Here is a 13,871-nt window from a genome sequence, read left to right as displayed (position 1 = left end):
TATGTCATTTTATCAATTTTTATCATCTCACTTGTTTTTATCAATTTCTGTTTCTGCTCTTTCTTTCCCTTCAGCTTGTCATTTCAAATCCAAACTATTGAAAATGCATTAAAATTTGTTTTTTCTTTCATCAATAAAACTCACTTTAAATTATACACTCAATCAATTTTAATTACAAATGTTCAACATTATATATCAAAATCACACCCAAAATGCATTTGTCCCGTTCTTTTTCTCCGTTTCTATTAATTAATTTATTTTTAAATTCGAGCCCATTTGACGATCCAATAGTCATTTCCACCCCTCCCCACCTTTTAACTTCACTGCAAAAGACATGGTGGCTTATAAGTACTACTGTTCAAAATCCCCTCATGTTAGCATGCTCAGAAGTTAGACGATAATTTAGGAAAAAAACAGCCACAATAACCATCACAACAGTTATCCCCTCGGACCCTGTAAAAGAACTGGCCACTTAAATGCCATTCATTTTCCATTAGAATAAAGACAATGTAGAGAGCTGGTTCCAAAAGTCACATGTTACATTTAAAATGAAGGAGCTGGAGACATAGCACAGACTATCTCCCTAATATGGAAATGCTATTAAAATAAGGGATATTAGCCCCCAACTTGGCACAAATTTTCTTCAATTTGAAGTGAAGAACATCTATTAAGTCCTCCTACAAGTTGCTCCCAGAAGCAGATACCTCAGTACTACAAACTGGGCAAACCTGCAGACAAAAAGCCAACGGTTACACCAATCTAATTTGATCAAAATGATGAGGAAATTTATGAGTTGTTGATACATTACTATTAGATTTTGTAAATGAAACTTGAACAATCATCATTATAAAAGGGCTCAGTATAAAAGATGTGTTCTGTACAATAACGTGGACCAATCATTATTCATGTTCATGCTTCAACTTTACCAACTCAAGTGGTCTCACAAACTGATTTGTCTTTTTTTATAGGGTAAACTGGCCTGTGACTCGTATTTCAAGCCTAAAGCAATTTTTCAAGAAGGAGCGTCTTGGTGATAAAAAAAAATCATTGAACCCAACAAATTGAGCTGCAATCACTCTATTAAAATGGTATCATTGATTTCTATCGCTTTTCAATCACTCTAAATGCCCATTTTTTGACCAAAGATCCTTCAAAATTTATTATAATTATTGTAATTGTAAACCACTTTTCTTCAATTTCTCATTTCACATCCTTCTCACAGTTTAACTTGTGATCAATTATTTCTTTAAGGCTAAAGCTTCCTCCCAAACCGTAATGATTCAAGTCAAAGTGTAGTTTAGTCTAGCCTTTAATTGCCAAGTGCAGAAACAATATATAATGGATGGCATCAATATCTACTAGCGGCAGTGAAAATGTTTCAAACTCCACACCAGTTTCTTATTAAAAACTCAAAAGAGGCATGAAACAGCTATAAAAGAAACAGCTATAAAAGTTTAGAAGATAAAGAGGCATGAAACATGGGAATAAAATCAAAGAGGGCTGTTGATTTACAGCTGTTAAAAATATTCAATAGAAAAATCAGGATTAAAAAAATAAACAGATCCAAGTTCAATTCAAGGTATCTAAAGCACCTCACAAGCAGAACAAGACTAACAATCACAAAAGAATATCTATATGCCCTATAACTGTCTTGGGATTAGGGCACAAAAGCATTATCCAACCAGCTGCATACAGGTGCATGTATTAAGGACCTAATGGAACCGTAAACTACAACTACCACCTGGAAATTGGAAACTATTAACTACATGAAAATATGTGCATTGACCATATCTATGCTACCAAATGTAAACGATAAGGCAGAACCATACCTTGTTTATTTTCAACCAATTGTTAATGCACTCAGGATGGTACAGATGTTTGCAGGAAAGAACTGTCAAGGACTCACCATCCTCATAGTCCACCCGGCAAATGACACACCTGACACAGGACCACAGCAATCAGGCACTATGGTATATCATGGACACAGTTAAGGTTAGAAGTAACAATCTGCACATACGAATCATGGCTTCCATGTTGATCACTCCCAGTCTTGTAGTTGACTGAAGGTAAACAGGCAATAGTATCAGTTGAAAGACCTCTGCTCTCAGTTCCAACTACTTCACTCAATGCCAGTAATTCCTGAAATAATTGACATTTACTCTTATACATGAGACACAAGGAGACAGGGAGGATGGACAGCATCGCAGAAACTTTGGTACATAGATCAAAGTTACCTCGTATGAAAGTTCATCTGGATCAACATCCTCCCAAGCATCCTGCAAAATCAGATGAACAACAAGAAGCATTTACAGAATTAAAACAACATTACATGAGAAACACAATCAAAATCTACAGTCCAAAAAATAATAACAAATCAATCCAGCCTAACTGATTCTGTGCGTTAATAAACAAGATGAAGAAGCTAAATCAGAATAAGCAATTTTGAGTTAAAATGAAAGAAATTGAGCCAATTGTTGGTCCAATGATATAATTATAGCCTTAAACTTTCATTTACTTTTTTATATATATTTTCTAATAATTTCTCTTTATTCTCAAAGAAATGAGATTAATCTTTTATCTCCAAGGTTTTGACCCATATAATGCATGGGATTTTTTGTTAACAAAGTTATTGCCATTTAAAACATGTTAATGCTATTGACACAGAACTTTAACAAGTTGTCAACATAGCAGCCACTATCTGAAAATATCAGAGCATTTTAGATAGAGTCTTGACCATCACAGCATCACTGGACTGTAATAGCAACCACTATCCTGTATAGAGAGACAAATTCCTTTACAAATTAAACAGGGGGTTTTCGATTTTGCGGATTTCTTCACTGTAGTGATTGCTCCCCAAAACTGCTATGCCACAACGATAACCATTGGATAAATAAATGGCTCCCACCATAAGCCTATCATCCAATAGATTTGTTTTCATCCCTATTTGTTTCTGGTGCAAAAAGATTTGCCCTAAAGAGCAAACCTTTAATTTCAAAGAAAAACAGAAAAAAGATAACATAAAATTGTTTTTACCTAAATTTAAATATTGGGAGTTCAAATAATACAACAAAGGGCTGCCCAATGCATGAGGCTCCTGAAGAGGTCTAAGGTGGGTAGATATTTGCAGCCTAACCCCACACCCAAGGCAACAGCCTTACCATTGGGCAAGGCTTCTAAGTCACAGCAACTCATTCTTTTTTCCCACCCTCTGTTCTGCTAAAAATGTAGAGCTTTTTTGGGGTAGACGTTTTTTTTCAAGTCTACCCTAAAAATGATGCAGTAGCAGGATAGACCAACAAAATCTCCAAAATACCCAAAAGAAAAGGTCTACACTGAGTTAAATTAATTTTCAAAATAGGATCAAACTATGTCCATAACTAAAGCAAACATCCATCCACGGGTATTATTTTCCAAGGAACCATAAGATATACCCCAAATTATACAGTACTGAGATTTCACACCTTTTGAATGTTTGGTAAAACATTCATGGGTGTGTGTGAGTGCACATATACAGACAGTTAGATACACATAAAATAGAGACGTTTACCTGAGAATTAGCACCATGCTCCTCTATGTCCTCTTCCTCCCCTGAAATTGAAAATGAAATTAGTGGTTCTAAGTGGATGATTATAAAAAAGAATTAAATAAAAATCCATCAAGTTACAGTCATAGCCAAGAAAACTTACGATCATTTATCCCAGCAAGAGCCAACAGTCTAACTGCCATTTCCCTCTCTTCGGCTTCTTGTAATGCTCTTGCATATGCTTCATCACTTGAAAATAGATCTGGGTCAAATTCAATACTGGGATTATCATGTTCTCCAGCACTAGCATGAGCATGGGCATCAAATGCATCTTCATCCTCATACTCCTCATTTTCATCATCTTCATCATCATCCTCATCCTCATCCTCATCCACATCAGTGCCATCATGTAGATCATCAAAATCATCCCCATCATCATGCAAATAGCTTCCACCTTCCCAACTTCCATAATCACTTCCATCATTATTCATTCTCAGCATCATATATGCCCTTTCCTGTTCAATAGTTAAATGACACAATATAAATAAGAGGAATATGAAAATAAAAAAATAAAAAAAAAATCAACATTTGTATTTATACTTAGTATAAGTATATAATTGTAAATACACACATGGGGAGGCAACGAGCCTAATGAAAACAAATTAGTAAATCTCATTATACAACAACATTCATTCGTTATATTCAACGCTCTCTCTCTCCCTCCCTCTCCCTCTCTCTCTCTCTCTCTCTCTCCATAGATATCTAGGTGTTATCAACATCAAGGGTATAAAATCTTGGTCAGCCGCAAAACTGATCCAACACATGATGGCACTGATGTATAGAATCAACGGGAATAATTAGTTCCTGGTGTGAAGTTCGGCTTTGATTATCCTTCTTTTAAGAGGAAACAGTTTGGGAGAGAATCATAAGTTTCACACAGCAAAACTGATCCAACACAGCTTCATGACGTGTAGACATTATACCTTAACACAAATTCAGTAAAGCAAAATGTCTCATCAGAGATATCAATCAACGCCTGGAGTCTGCATGTCCTTGGGCAGCTATCATTACATGCATAAATATAGGGTTTAAGCAGTTTGAAGCATTCCGATACAGAAAACAATTTCGATTACTCGAAATTCACAAATCAAATCACTGTCGAAATTGGATTGGAAAAGCTTAAGCTAGTTCACTTAATTTGGGTTTCCATATGGAACCACGTGCATAGAATATAATTAAAACAAAGGAATGAGAAGAAGATGGGGAACCTGCTCCTGAAGGGTTCGAGCGAGAGCGAGGTCAGCATCGACCTGGCTGAGATTAGTGAAAGGGGTTCTGGAAGGTTGGCGCGGGTTGGGCGCAGCAGATCCAGTTTCTTCTCCTTCGCCTTCATCGGCTTGTCGATCTTCTTCTTCTTCTTCTTCTTCTGCCTCCACTTGTTCTGCCATCTGCTCCTCGCCATTCAAATTGGAATGCTCCTCTTCTAGGTTATGGTTGTTCGATTTCACTCCTCCGGAACCTGCTTTCGCGGCGGCGGCGGCGGTGGTGTTATTGTTAGCGGCGGCGGCGGCGGTGTCGTTCTCCATGCGAATGAGGAACGGTGACAGAGACAGAGAGAGAGAATTGAATTGAAGATGAATTTTAAGAAGGAGAATGAGGAATAGCGGAGATAGATTAGAGGATCGAATCAATCCAAGAGAATATATATGTAAATATGATTATATTATATATCATAGTGTAACAATTATTATTATATGTTATTGTAAAATAAAGAAAGAAAGAAAGAAATAGGGAAGGGTGTGGTGACGTTGGAGAGAAAGAGCAAAATCGAGGAAAGGGCAACGAAAATCAAAATCAAAATCAAATAAAAAAGGTCGACGGAGAAATACGGAGCCTCTGTTGGGTTCACAAGTTTCGACGCTCCGATTTAATGCAACCGTCCATCACACATAAGATCAACGGCTCCAGTTGCGGATTCCGAATTACTCAAAACTTGGGGGAAAATGCATTGTTTTATATAATTTACTTTGAGATAATATTCTTAAGATGCGTTTATTTTGAAATTTCGAGTAAATCTTCATTTTTTTCCCTAAATAAAAGATTTAAGCGGAAAATTTTTAGAGGAAAAATAATACTTAAAATTCTTTTTTTTACGTTTAACACATTAGTTGATTTAATTCTTATGTTAGTCTCGTTCAATTACGACAGTGACTGTGGCTATATATGACAAATTAATTTTAGTTAACATTACTACTTGAAATAATATTTAATATTTATTCTCTTTTTTATAAAACATTTTAAGTAGGTTGTAATTTTTTTAGCTGAATAATTTCTTTGATTTGATTGTTTGATAAAAAAATAAGAAGTTTTCAACATTTTTATTAGAGGTTAGTATTTTTTAAAATGTTAATTCCTAATTTTTTACTTTTTAATTTTTTTAAAATATTTATTATATTTTTTAAATGTTTTTTATACAAGGTCAGATTTATATATGCTGAAGGAGTATTATTTTGCTTATTTGCATTCCTTCTAAGTTAACATTTGATATACTCTTAAACAAAAATTAAATAGCATCATAAGAAAAAAAAGATAAAAAATTATTTTGATTCTTGATATTATTTTTTTAAGATAATTTTTATAGACTTAAATATATTTTTTGTCTTTATAATTTATTGTTTTTTATTTTCATTCTTATAATTTTATTTTCTTTTAATCTTTACAATATGTGTTTATTTTATTTTTCATTTTTTAAACACTTTAGATAATATATTATCAATTACAATATATTTTTTATCCTTATAATTGATAATATATATATATATATATATATATATATTTTGTCAATTAGAAATATAAGTTGACTACATTCAATCCGCAATCTAATTCAACTTATTCAATCTAATTACATTTTTATAAGTTATGTTGTTAGGTAATATTGTGTTTAGTTTACCCAATTAAATTTAAGTTGGATAACGAGTTCTCCTAATCCTATTAATTCCAACTCAATTTTGACCACATAATAAATATATAACAAAAAAATACTAGTTATCTAGTTTTATGTGTTATGTGACAGATTGAGTAAAGAAAATCTCAAACTCTCACTTTTATTCACTTACAACATACAACAATTTAATTTTGGTTTTAGAGAATAACTCAATCTAATAATTGTGAGTTGTAATATAATTTAATATATATTTTTAAAATGATAGCAATTATTAGTTGAAACTTTAAACAATGTAGTTCAAGTTCCATTAACAAATTATTAATTTAGATCACTTACACTCCTATTGTCTATTTTTACTATTAGGTAAGTAACAAAGAATTACATTTTTGAGTATCAAAGTGTTAGTTCACCCAAAAGGAAGAAGTAAACATTTGAGTGAAAAGAAAAAAAATTTAATTAAGATAAAAGTTTTGAATTAAAATAAAATATAAAAATAAGAATTTCACCTCATTTTATTTTCATTTATTCTTCTTTTCCGTTTTATTTCTCGTCAAACGAACGTATCCTACGTGAGGAAAGGAATGCATGAAATTGCATTGCAACATCGAAACAAGTGAAGTGCAGCAAATAAGATTAAGATATAATACAAAGGCGAAAAGAACGCTTACGCAAGTGGAAATTACCGTGGCATGTTGCGTGCAAGGAAAGCTCCACAAACATCAACACGTCTCTTTTTGCGGGTATGAATCACTTGGGCTTAACTATATTGTTGGTTTTGCGTCTTTGTCTACTTTGATGTTGTTGTTGTATTGTATGCTTCATTTTATATTATAATTATTTTTTGTTGCTTTTATGTTTGAACTAACTTGGTTTCAAAGCTGTTAGAGCTATTTTCTGGAATCACAGACAGGGTTACTGTTTGCAAACTGCTTAATAAAATGACTGAATGAAACTTTATTGCACGAACAACTACTTGAATAAATCATTTGTACAAATTGGACTGCTTGAGTGAATTCATATTATGCACTGCTATGCTGAACCTTTTCAACTCTCACAGAATATAACATAACAAGCTACAGAGGGGAATACTAATGCTATGTTCTTAAGTTGAGTTTTCTAACAAAACAAAAGAAGGCCTTAAAATTTTATTTTTTTGCCTAAATATTTGATTTTGAATTATACTTGTTGAATTTGATATAATCCCTCTGTTTAGTCAAGAGATTTGAATCAGTAAAAGAATTTATGTGACTGGGTTTCAATTACAGAAAGTCACTTTTTATTATCTTGCACTGTGATTCGAGGTTGAAGACTTGAAGCATATTATTGTATATTTGTGTTTGATTAAATGTCTAAATAGTGTGTAATCCTTGTTTTCCTGTTTAATTCTTGGTTCCTAATCTTGATTGTGATGGCTCAGTCTCAATCATGCTGTGAGAACCTATTTTTTAGTGGTGACTAAATTATTGGTGGAAGGGCTTTGAAGTTAAGAAATATGAGATCGGCTTATTCTTCAAATTTTGGGCTGGGATTTGAACTTTTTCCTGTGATTAATTGGGAATTAAACCTTTATGAGAGTAACCATGCATTCTCATAATCCATGGGTCATGCTGGGTAGTTTGATTCAGTTCAAATTTATTAGAGATATTTTGATTGACCCTGGTTTTAAGTTTTTATTTTTGGGTCTTGATGCATCAATACTAAAATCTTATTTTGCTGCATTTTTGCCAATTGAAAGTGATATGAAATTGTGGGCTGTTGGAAGGTTTTGTGAATTTAACAACTTTATTAAAATGAACAATAAAAGAAGACAGGTTCCCTTAATTCTTCATTTGTTCAAATAATCTATTTCACCTTTTTGTTTAATTTTGCTTAGGCCTGAGGGCTTCCATTATGTCTTAATTTGATTTCCCATTTACGTTGCTGGCTCTATTTCATTAATGACCCACTTTGTAAATTCAATTCAGAGCTAGAGGACCTATTGATCCCTGACCATTGTATTCTATGTCTCTTAACAGTGTTGCCTGGGCTCACCCTTGCTTGGATGATACATAACACTTGAAGCATTAGACCTGCAGGTGTTACAACATATATTTCTAAATGCTTGGTGTGTCATTGTCGTGTAAAATTACAAATATAAACCATAATCTACTCAGCTTCCTTGATGAATGCAAATCAATGCTTGAACTGAAGCAACTTCATGCTGTTGTGATCTCCTTTGGCTTATCTCAAGATAACCCATTTATATCCAAAATTCTTTGTTTTTCTGCTCTGCCAAATTTGGGCGACATTAACTATTCCTACAGGGTATTCTCCCAGCTTTCCAGTCCTGCAATTTTTAGCTGGAATACAATCATAAGAGGATACTCAAATAGCAAAAATCAAATCAAATCTAATCCGTATCCATTTTTCTCAAGATGCTGCGCCTGGGGTTGCACCAGATTATCTTACATACCCATTTCTTGTGAAGGCATCAGCGCGCCTTTTAAACCAGGAAACTGGTGTATCTGTGCATGCCCACATTATAAAAACTGGGCATTATCCAGAATTCTTTGATTCACATGTATGCTGCTTGCGGGAAAATTAAGTGGGCTCAAAAGTTATTTGATAGTATACAGCAAAAAAATGTGGTTTCATGGAATTCCATGTTGGATGGCTATGCTAAGTGTGGAGAAATATGGTTATGGCTCAGAAAGTTTTTGAGTCCATGTTAGAGAAGGATGTCCGGTCATGGAGCTCTTTGCTTGATGGTTATGTTAAGGCTGGGGAATACAGGGAAGCCATGGCTGTCTTTGAAAAGATGCAGGCTGTTGGGCCCAAAGCCAATGAAGTAACCACGGTGAGTGTCTCGTGTGCCTGTGCACACCTGGGTGCTTTAGAAAAGGGGAGAATGATACACAAGTACATAGTTGACAATGGGTGGCCACTGACATTGGTCTTGCAGACTTCTCTTGTGGATATGTATGCCAAATGTGGGGCAATAGAGGAGGCTTTGCTTATATTCCACTGTGTCTCTAAGAGTCAAACTGATGTGTTGATTTGGAATGCAGTGATTGGAGGTCTTGCAACACATGGATTGGTTGAAGAATCCCTTAAATTGTTTAAGGAAATGCAAATAGTTGGTATCTGTCCTGATGAGGTCACATACTTGTGCTTGTTGGCTGCCTATGGCCATGGAGGGATAGTTAAAAGAAGAAGCATGGTATTCTTTGAGAGTCTTAGTAAATGTGGCATGAGTGCATGACACCTACAAGTGAGCACTATGCTTGCATGGTAGATGCGTTGGCACGTGCAGGTCAGTTAACCACTGCATACCAATTTATTTGTCAAATGCCCACAGAACCAACAGCTTCCATGTTAGGTGCCCTTCTTAGTGGGTGTATTAACCATAGAAATTTAGCTCTTGCAGAAATAGTCGGCAGGAAGCTTATTGAGCTAGAACCAAATCATGATGGTAGATATTTTGGCTTATCAAATATGTATGTGGTTGGCAAATGCTGGGATGATGCAAGAAGCATGAGAGAAGCTATGGAGAGAAGAGGGGTTAAAAAATCGCCTGGGTTTAGTTTTGTTGAAATATCTGGAGTCCTTCATAGTTTTATTGCTCATGATAAAACACATCCTGATTCAGAGGAAACTTATTTTATGCTAAATTTTGTTGTCTATCAAATGAAACTTAGCTGTCACGAAGACAATCAGGAAAGATCGCTGGATGTATCAATGGAAGATGACTTGCTTATCTTTTGAATAGATGGTGTTAAAAGTTTGTAGCAATTTAATTTTTGGAAGAATTATCGCAAATAATCTAGAGCTCAATCTTATTTAAGAATCAGAAATCCTTTTGGTTTATGGGTTTATAGCAAAATGTCTTCACTTCACATTAAGTCCTTTACAAGTGTTTTTGGAGTTCAGAGATTTTTCCTGCTTTAAAATTGAGGCATCATTCTCCCACCATAATTTTTGAACTGTAACTATCAGTTAATGAGTGGGAAAAAATTGCACACCCGAGTTAGATGTATCGCTTCTTTTTATGTAATATATTTCAGTATTTGTATCATTCGTTAAGTGACCAGTATTACGTGAGTTTAATCAAATTGATATTATTGGAATTGGATGTAGTGATTGCAGCAAATTGTATTAAGTATTCTTGTTGTCCGAAATGAACTTGATATTCCAGGTTCAGATTTTTTGCTTGTTGATATTTCGTTCGTACAAGGTAGCGACAACCAGGTTTTTTGCTTATTAATTTTTTTTCTAGATTATGTGATGGTGATTGATTGAAAGTGAAATTCTTTTCTTCTCAGTTTCACCGTTATTCTGTGAAACAGATTCTTTTTTCCCCTTTATTTAAGAGGGTGTGAATGTGACTTCTTTACTTTAATATTCCAGATTTTGATGAGTAGATGCTGTTCCATCTCGCCATATGAAGTTGGAACTCTTGTGCTTCACGTGTACAAATCCATATAGTTAAGATAAAACTTCAAGATTAAGCATGCAGTGGTTGATTTTTACTTTTTGGATAATTGACAAAATATTTATCCTCGAGCTAAACTTTTTGATCTTCTGTTTTGAATAGAAGTCTTAAACTTAACTGCTTTTGGTTCCTATAACAGCATTTTACTTTTTTGTTATTTAGAGAATTTGTATCCCACAAAGTTTAGAGGACACATTTGGATCAAAGTTATTCATTACCATTGGTAGCACTGCTATTGACATTCTACATCCTGATTTGTTTGTGTATCCTTCAGAACATGTTGCCCTTCTTCCTCTTTGCTTTTTCCCCACAGAAGAATATACATGCCAGCAATAACCAAGGTAGATCCTGCAACACTGCTCATTGCAGATGGAGATACATTAGATGCGGTGGAAAGTAGAAATGGTGGAATCTAGAAAGTCATTAAAGAAACCAACCTTCCCAAGTAAATTTCCTCCTTTAGTACAGAGAAATCAAGCATGGCCACAAATATCTGCATAAGGGGGGTAAAAGCTGCAGTAAAAAGTGGACCCCTTTGTTTGACACACCATGACATTGCCACATAGCACAAGCCGGACCCTATCAATCCCTAGGCTCACATAAACAACAAATTTGAATGTTAAGGCTTGAACAGGTACTCAAGCTTTTTTAATCTTCTACTTGAAATGCAAATTGATATTTAGATTTGAACTCAGAATTTGCAAAGAAACAGACTATTTCAAAATAATTTAAAATGATGTATAATATACTTACAGCATATGCAACACTAATTATTTCAAGCTTTCCTTTGAGAATCCACGAAGCATTATTTCTCTTGAAGACCAAACTTAATATTGCTGATTGAATGGCAGCAAAAAGTGACAAAATAGCTGTGCTAGAGTATTGACATGGGTATTTTTTGCTAATCTTTGCTTGTATAATGAACCAAGAAGACCACAGGAGGCAACCTAGTGTCAGAAGTATGGAACCTATAATCCATTTCTCTAACTTGGCAGTTGGAGGTGTGCTTGTAATTTTGTTTGCTATGTGTTGAGATTGTGGGTTGATAAGGGGCACTCCTTTATAAAGGACCAATAACAAAGCTCCACCAATGCACACAAAAGTTCCCATGACTTTGGCTTTACCACTCTTGCTTTGCACGTTCACCTTCTCTATCCTAGTAAAATTTCAACCCAAAGGATAAAAATTATTGTTCTTGTATTCCACAATCAATTTAATATCCTTTTGTTTAACTTACCCAAATGGCACTGCCATAATGAACGTAAATACAGGCACCATGTTGAGGAACGCACATGAGAATGTGGCAGACGTATATTTAAGTCCAAGAAGAAATAAGTATTGAGGAATTGTTACTCTGAAAAGCATCAATAAAATATTAAAATCATAAACTGTGATATTCTGTCTTTGCTAGCCACTGACCACTAATTATTACATTAAAATTATAAACAACATCAGTACAAAATCAGAAGCGTATTGGTTACAATATTACTTACCCGAGAAGAGCACTGAGGAAAAGGAGAGATATTATGTGAACCTCCAGTTTGTATTTCCTGTAAAAAGTAGAAAGTGGTTTGTCCTGTCATTTGTAAAATTTTGAAAGTCCTAGAAGAAAATTTGTGTCACCAAAGGACTTATATACATGATAGCAAAACGAGGGCAAGAATATTAACCAAAGGCATATGTTGATTTTTTTTCTCCTCTAAGTATGGTTGGCTATATAGATCAAACAGTGTTATAATAAATGAAATTGATTCTTACCTTTCATAGATGCAAGCAATAGGTGCCATGAAGATAAATGAAATTGCCTGTCGATATGTTATAATGCACATGTAGTCCATTCCTTCATTAAGAACCTTCTTCAGAAGTAAATTGACAAAAGCTAGAGTCAAGTTAACTAGAATCATGATGGAAACTGGCTTGCACAATTCATGGCAATGTGTCAACATCATGAATTTTCTTTTTTAAATTTTGTACTTATGTTTTATAAGAATGGTGTGATGTCTTCTGACTTCTCCAATTTATAGAGGAATTCAATAGCCTCCTAGAGCAGGGGAACAAACATGCATGATGATATATTCCTCATCAGATCAACACTCTCCATTCAATATTCAAGAGCTTATTATTAGCTAGTTTTTAATTTCTCATGGTGGAAATTTACATGTAATCTTGCCGGACCAACTACTAAGATGAGATATTCGTTCATAGTCATTGGTTCACCTCAGACTAGGTAAATAGGGAATAACATATCAGATTTATCACATGAATATTTTTTTGGGTCAAATTGCCATATTTTACACGTTGATTCCTTTCACATTCCCTTTGCTAGAATTTTCAGCACCTGAGATCAACACAGTGAATGCTAATAAATTAAATCACGTGTTATTTATCTAACATCAATTGACATCAGAATTAGCTTCTTTTCTTCTGCATTTTGAACCATTAGCTACCATTAGCTTCTTATCCTAGTGAATATGTGTTTGTAGTAGAATTTCACTAGTGGTTGTAACTTGTAAGCAAATTAGAGAAGAAAGTAGAAACAGATATGACATATTGTCTCCCATTTCTTTTGCTAACTGGGAATCTGTTCTTCCGATTTACTTGCCACGTTACTTATTTTATTTATTTTGTTTATTCCAAGTAAGAACAATATGTCAAATCTTGGCAGAAGAGAGATAGCAGAAAGTTGAAGGATGCTATCTGACTGGAATGCATATTGCTTGCAGACGTGGAAAAAATGGTTCGTTGTGTATTTAGACTATAGTTTCATCACATCATGGTGGCCAAATTATATAAAGCTAATGCTCGTCGAGCTTGATATTCTGGGAATACAATTTCTGCACAGTTTTCATCACTCAACACATCTTAGTAACGATTTGGTGGGAGGAAATTATTGGAATGCATTAGAAACGTAATGGGAATGTAAACAAGTCATT

At 34.3% G+C, this 13,871-nt stretch overlaps 2 protein-coding genes and 1 pseudogene across 2 annotated transcripts; 1 reads left to right on the top strand and 2 right to left on the bottom strand.

Moving 5' to 3' along the window:
• Positions 1–456: 456 nt before the first annotated feature.
• On the bottom strand, positions 457–5,295 carry LOC114371927 (E3 ubiquitin ligase BIG BROTHER-related-like). The gene is made up of 7 exons (XM_028329254.1): positions 4,792–5,295; positions 3,687–4,038; positions 3,548–3,588; positions 2,235–2,276; positions 2,018–2,139; positions 1,830–1,938; positions 457–728 (listed from the first exon to the last, which is right to left on the bottom strand). The coding sequence occupies exons 1-7, from the start codon at positions 5,107–5,109 to the stop codon at positions 678–680; spliced, it is 1,035 nt and encodes a 344-aa protein (XP_028185055.1). The 5' UTR covers positions 5,110–5,295; the 3' UTR covers positions 457–677.
• A 2,054-nt stretch (positions 5,296–7,349) lies between these two features.
• Positions 7,350–10,521, top strand: LOC114370856 (annotated as a pseudogene).
• A 422-nt stretch (positions 10,522–10,943) lies between these two features.
• LOC114370858 (WAT1-related protein At3g30340-like) lies at positions 10,944–12,904 on the bottom strand. The gene is made up of 6 exons (XM_028328253.1): positions 12,697–12,904; positions 12,432–12,488; positions 12,176–12,292; positions 11,692–12,094; positions 11,376–11,527; positions 10,944–11,294 (listed from the first exon to the last, which is right to left on the bottom strand). The coding sequence occupies exons 1-6, from the start codon at positions 12,885–12,887 to the stop codon at positions 11,171–11,173; spliced, it is 1,044 nt and encodes a 347-aa protein (XP_028184054.1). The 5' UTR covers positions 12,888–12,904; the 3' UTR covers positions 10,944–11,170.
• Positions 12,905–13,871: the final 967 nt, after the last annotated feature.

This window comes from Glycine soja, chromosome 10 (assembly GCF_004193775.1).
Source record: "Glycine soja cultivar W05 chromosome 10, ASM419377v2, whole genome shotgun sequence".
Taxonomy (NCBI): Eukaryota; Viridiplantae; Streptophyta; class Magnoliopsida; order Fabales; family Fabaceae; genus Glycine; species Glycine soja.
This window is presented reverse-complemented; position numbering and strand designations above follow the sequence as displayed.

What these genes read in the sequence shown, in the direction of transcription:
- LOC114371927 (XM_028329254.1), bottom strand. Translation starts at nt 5,109, where the DNA reads ATGGAGAACGACACCGCCGCCGCCGCCGCTAACAATAACACCACCGCC. An exon ending in CAGATGAACTTTCATACGAG is followed by an intron (nt 2,140 to 2,234) that starts GTAACTTTGATC and finishes CAATTATTTCAG; the next exon opens with GAATTACTGGCATTGAGTGA. An exon ending in CAACATGGAAGCCATGATTC is followed by an intron (nt 1,939 to 2,017) that starts GTATGTGCAGAT and finishes GTCCTGTGTCAG; the next exon opens with GTGTGTCATTTGCCGGGTGG.
- LOC114370858 (XM_028328253.1), bottom strand. Translation starts at nt 12,887, where the DNA reads ATGATGTTGACACATTGCCATGAATTGTGCAAGCCAGTTTCCATCATG. An exon ending in TTCCTCAGTGCTCTTCTCGG is followed by an intron (nt 12,293 to 12,431) that starts GTAAGTAATATT and finishes GATGCTTTTCAG; the next exon opens with AGTAACAATTCCTCAATACT. An exon ending in ATTATGGCAGTGCCATTTGG is followed by an intron (nt 12,095 to 12,175) that starts GTAAGTTAAACA and finishes AAATTTTACTAG; the next exon opens with GATAGAGAAGGTGAACGTGC.